The sequence below is a fragment of the Trachymyrmex septentrionalis genome, unplaced genomic scaffold (genome assembly GCF_001594115.1).
Source record: "Trachymyrmex septentrionalis isolate Tsep2-gDNA-1 unplaced genomic scaffold, Tsep1.0 scaffold116, whole genome shotgun sequence".
NCBI classification, from domain to species: domain Eukaryota; kingdom Metazoa; phylum Arthropoda; class Insecta; order Hymenoptera; family Formicidae; genus Trachymyrmex; species Trachymyrmex septentrionalis.
Genome location: NW_017304289.1, coordinates 53,619 through 58,507, shown reverse-complemented (window position 1 = coordinate 58,507; position 4,889 = coordinate 53,619). Strand labels below are relative to the sequence as shown.

The 4,889-nt window shown below is 33.0% G+C and overlaps 1 protein-coding gene across 1 annotated transcript; it reads right to left on the bottom strand.

Annotated features, from left to right (window-relative positions):
- Nucleotides 1-692: 692 nt before the first annotated feature.
- LOC108754059 (protein sarah) lies at nt 693-4,331 on the bottom strand. Its single transcript, XM_018496098.1, has 5 exons — nt 4,015-4,331; nt 3,257-3,525; nt 2,990-3,179; nt 2,743-2,895; nt 693-2,669 (listed from the first exon to the last, which is right to left on the bottom strand). The coding sequence occupies exons 2-5, from the start codon at nt 3,509-3,511 to the stop codon at nt 2,545-2,547; spliced, it is 723 nt and encodes a 240-aa protein (XP_018351600.1). The 5' UTR covers nt 3,512-3,525; nt 4,015-4,331; the 3' UTR covers nt 693-2,544.
- Between the last annotated feature and the right edge of the window lie 558 nt (nt 4,332-4,889).

Below are 4,889 nucleotides of genomic sequence, written 5' to 3'. Positions count from 1 at the left end.
ATATATACTATATAATGTTTTACATACGGATTTACTCGTCACTCTAATTAAATGTGGACTACTGCAAAACATTCGTTCGGATATTCTCCATACGGTATAACACATTCTTTTGATTTAGCCCTAGAATTTATAATCAAATTTGCGGACGGTGTTCGAAGAAATGTTCATAATTTTCATTTTCCGAATACACATTAAAAGCCCAACGAATAACGTTGTCTAATGGCCTATAATTACTTTAATGCGTATAAGCATATACCTCGCAACATCAAACTTGATTTTAACGTGATAGAAATATGTGTATTTGTATGATGATTTTTTTTTACATCTGGAACAGTCGCGATGATTTGAATTGTTGGAATAAGTCAGAAAAAGTTAGTTATTTAAGCAAATAATAACGACGGTTATATGTATAAAGTTTTTATATAACTTCAATAAGTGAAAGACGAGTGTAATGGTATAAAATCTCAATGAATTAAACGACAGAGTACTTCATAACTGTGTACAATACATCCTTATCAAATCGATTTCCATTTTACCTATTATTATGCAGATAAACGCAATGACTTTCACGCGGCAACAAGTAGAAGTTTACATCAGGCTCTATACTTTTATATATATATATGTATGTGTACATATATAATATATATCAGAATTTTAACGTAAAATAATTTATATATTTATATTTTCTTTTCTTTGATACAAATCATTTGTACATTATTTCTCTGGTGTAATAATTATTCGTATTATCTGTTTAGGATCTTCGGAATTGTTAGATAAAGAAAAATCGAAATTACATAAATGATGAAACGGTTTTACGCCATTCCATCACCAGAAGAATATAAACAGTAACCATACTATACAAAAGTAAGTAGTGCTGCTATAAAGTATTTATAAATATTCAACAATTATTTTTAGGTCACAGATCTTGCAGGAATTATATACGTTTCACGTACAGAACAATATATACATATACACAATTATCACACTGCCTCGGCATAAATCAGTAACGCTGATATGACCACATACGTCTCGCTATCTTTCTAGCTTATTTTTTTACTAACTTAATCCTCTTAAAGAGCAAAGTGATAACAATAAGTTTTCATAAACTTCATTAACAAGAGACCATAGAGATATAGCTTTAGGATAGCATGTGTAACGTTTAAGCTAATGTGAGCTAGCTTTCTACGGAAACACAGATCGAAGAACCACACGATATTTTTAGAATAATACATTCGTATACACACACATATCACATACATATTAATGCCATATATTTCCGTAGATTTGCTTTTCGCATGCACACAAAACGAAAAATTCAACAGATATAATCTTTTTTTTTGAAGACTTTTCTTGAAATCGAAAGAAAAATACATGAGAATAATTAAATAACGAAATTAAGCTGTTAAATTCGAACATTTTGATTCAATCGATTATTCTAACATTAGTATCATTTGTGGATTTACAACAAGATTGTTATGTGCTGTTTAAAAATACAAGTAACACACTGACAATGAGAGGTAGAATTGCAAAATCTCTGAATATATTTCGAATGATTTTTATCGACACATTAATCGTTAGCTTAATCAGATCGGACGTAATTTCTCACGATATGCAATTATTGACACTGATTGAAACATGAAACAATATAGGCCTTGAAATTTCTCGAATCTTCACCATGTAGATTTTAAGAAATGGAGCGCAAGCATACTCTTGAGGAATTCTCAATAGATAAACATAAATGAAATTCTACCTTGATCGATATATAATCTGATGGATATTTATCGTTAGTATCATTAATATTCATATATCACTGCTATCCGCGGGAAGCTAGATATCAGACATTAGAATCCGACCAAAATTTCGATTTCGGTAAAAAATTAGGATTTCAGTTTAATTTCGATTTCGGCCAAAATTAACAGAAAAGGGAGTTTTTGCAATACCATTTATTCAGATATGGTGAACGCTAAAGTCACATTATTTTCTTTTTAACAATTAATTAAGAAAAGGATAATGTGACTTTAGTGTTCTGGATTCATGTTATTGCAAAAACTTTAAAATTTCAGTGGGTAAACCGAAACTGTACAAGTTGCAAGTGAACACGTTTAAAAAACAATTAGAGTACATACATTTGTCATGATTTCTGAAAATCATACAGTCTCTGTAAAATTAATCCAAAAATATCAATTTCGACTCTGGTCGAAAAAAATGACTCCATTAGCTTCTCTCTTTTTCGCTTTTTTTTTTTTAAGTAAGACATCTAAGTTTCGGTTTCGTTTTCGGCCGGAGGTCAAAATGTGATTTCGGTCGGACTCTACCAAACACCATGTTGTTGTCTGTAGTGTATCGAGTTGTAATTTTTTTTCACAACATACTTTCATCAATTGGATACCAACCATACAGTTTTGAATTGTAACTCCAATATAATACTAATTTAAAATCGCTCGTTAGGTGTATATGTCTCCTTTTCTAGCGCGTATCTAGCTTTTTAATAGGGCATAAAAACGTATCATATGACAAATCCGAGATACAAATAAACGGAGGAAATTAATGTTCCGGACATCGCGTGTGTTGAATACGAGGCGTATTTTTCGATGGATTCGCGTTTTCGCAAACATGCACGACTATGCCTGGCTGCCCTGAGCCTCCTGGATGTATCTCGTGTGAGTCGCCTGCAATATCGATAATTATTTATATAAAATACGAAATTAGTATAAGTTTAAAATAATAAGAATCAATAGTAACCTGCTGATAAATTGGCTATAGCGGTTAATAAATCGTAATTAACAAGTGGTTCTCCTTCTTCACGTGGCTTCCAACCGACCGGAGGAGAAGCAGGAGGAGATATGAGAAATTGTTTGGTAAGCGCGGGTGGTTGAAGATGTTGATCCTCCATATCTATAATTTATATTCCATATTTCGTTAATATGTAAATTTTTTGCACTTTATTAATTTCATCAGTGTGATGATATTTAATTCCAAAATTACGTACCTATAGGTGTTACTGGTTGTGCAAAGTAACAATTAATATCAGTTTCTCCAAAATGCGACTGATGCAGCTGTATCCTCGCATTTGCTGCGGCACTGGGGGAACTGTAGTTTACTCTCATTCTTCTGAAGGATCTGAAGTATTGAAACGTAGTATCTTCTCCAAACTGTTTGAAAAGATTTTCTATGGACGACTGTAAAGACATAACATCAGACAATGTAATAGAGGTTTCTTCTTACTTCGGGATATTTCATATAAATTATTTATTACCTTCAAATCGTCATCTTTAAAAACTCGAGGATCTACATTCGTTACAATTACAGAAGTTGGTAGATCTTCATCGTGAACTAACTCGTCAATCGATCTAATATTTGTATCATCTTTTTCTTTCTTAAATTTTAGCTCTAACTGTTCATAGTTTGGATGTAAATTGGGTAAACCATCCACTTCATTAATTATTATATTTTCAGTGTCTTCCAGTTCCTCTTCCTCTGTCGTATCTCTACTGCCACGTTTTTCCTCCATTTTTATTTCCTGTTCTGCTTAGAGAATAAATGAGAATAATCAAATATTAAGAAAAAATTTGAGATTAAAAAGTTAAGAGCTTAGAACTTTATAGTCCAGCATTAATTATATGCATATATGTACAAGATTGAATGAAGAAAATATTATTCATATTTATTCATATACTGAATGTTTGCCAATGAAAATTAGATTGCTGCAGGAATATCTTAATTAATAAAATTGAAACTTTATGAAATGGAAGATGTTTCTAATAAATTTTAATAAATCTATAAAATAAAACGATTAATTTTACATGTAACTTATGCTTTATTAAGTTGTACATTTTGATATTTACATATTATCTAATAATTAAGAAAGACGCGGAGCGAGAGTAGATCCGTTTTGTCGAGCACGCAATTATGTGAGAGTGAATATAAGTATATATGATTTGACGTTATCATTGAAAATTGTTCATGGAAGGTCTATTATTGTGCCGAAAATGATGATGCCAGACCGTCTCTTACCTCTCGACTAGACACAAACCGAGGAAGAGACCGAGCACCGAGAACTGGATGTTCTCAAGACGCTGCTTCGTCACGGGTGTATTTATGTTTCACACATAGGCAAAGTCTACTCCATCGTCTCCATCTCGGTGGATCTAATCACCACGTCGTTCCGACATTCCCGCATTCGCGTTTCACTGCCACCGACGTCTCTTCACCGATGGTGTTCGCTATTTCATTACCGCGACGTAGCCGCGCGTCATCGTCGATTTCAGGGTAACAGAAACAACGAACAATTCGCGCGTCTCATCCGTATCGCGATCCGATCGAATACCATCATCGGCTAGGATCAGGTTAGGTACGTGCGGGCACGAATAAAATTGTTAAAGACTAATTGGATAACATTGTCCAATCCGATTTCATTGGACATGACGTCAATTGGCCGTTGAAAAGACAATCTCTAGAAATTCCTAGAGCAGCTCCACAAATTCTTTATCCAATAGCCAATTAAAATCTTTGACAACTCTTCGTAACTCGAAACTAGAGTCTCACAGGGAGAGAGTGGCAAATTGCATCATGTGAATGCCCACGTCCAATCAGAACAGGGGTCACGTGATCAGTTTTCTCCAATCTCTTCCATACCTTATGGAGTTTTGATGCCCATGTCCAATCAGAGGAGGCAGGTCACGTGATGCAATTTCTCTCTCGATCTTTATTCGAAACACCTTAAAATCGGCATTACTGACATTTTTAATTCAAATTATTATTAATAGCAAAAATGTTAATGTTGATTTATAGATGTAGCACTTATGTTTTAATTTTCAAGGGTTGTATAAATAATGGATAAGTAAATTTACATGTTTATGTTTTATACACATGTATATATATATATATAT

Excerpts from the sequence above, each read along its gene's own strand:
- LOC108754059 (XM_018496098.1), bottom strand. The coding sequence starts at position 3,511 with ATGGAGGAAAAACGTGGCAGTAGAGATACGACAGAGGAAGAGGAACTG. Across the intron at positions 3,180-3,256 it reads TTAAAGATGACGATTTGAAG|TCGTCCATAGAAAATCTTTT; the intron begins GTAATAAATAAT and ends ATGTCTTTACAG. Across the intron at positions 2,670-2,742 it reads TATAGCCAATTTATCAGCAG|GCGACTCACACGAGATACAT; the intron begins GTTACTATTGAT and ends TCGATATTGCAG.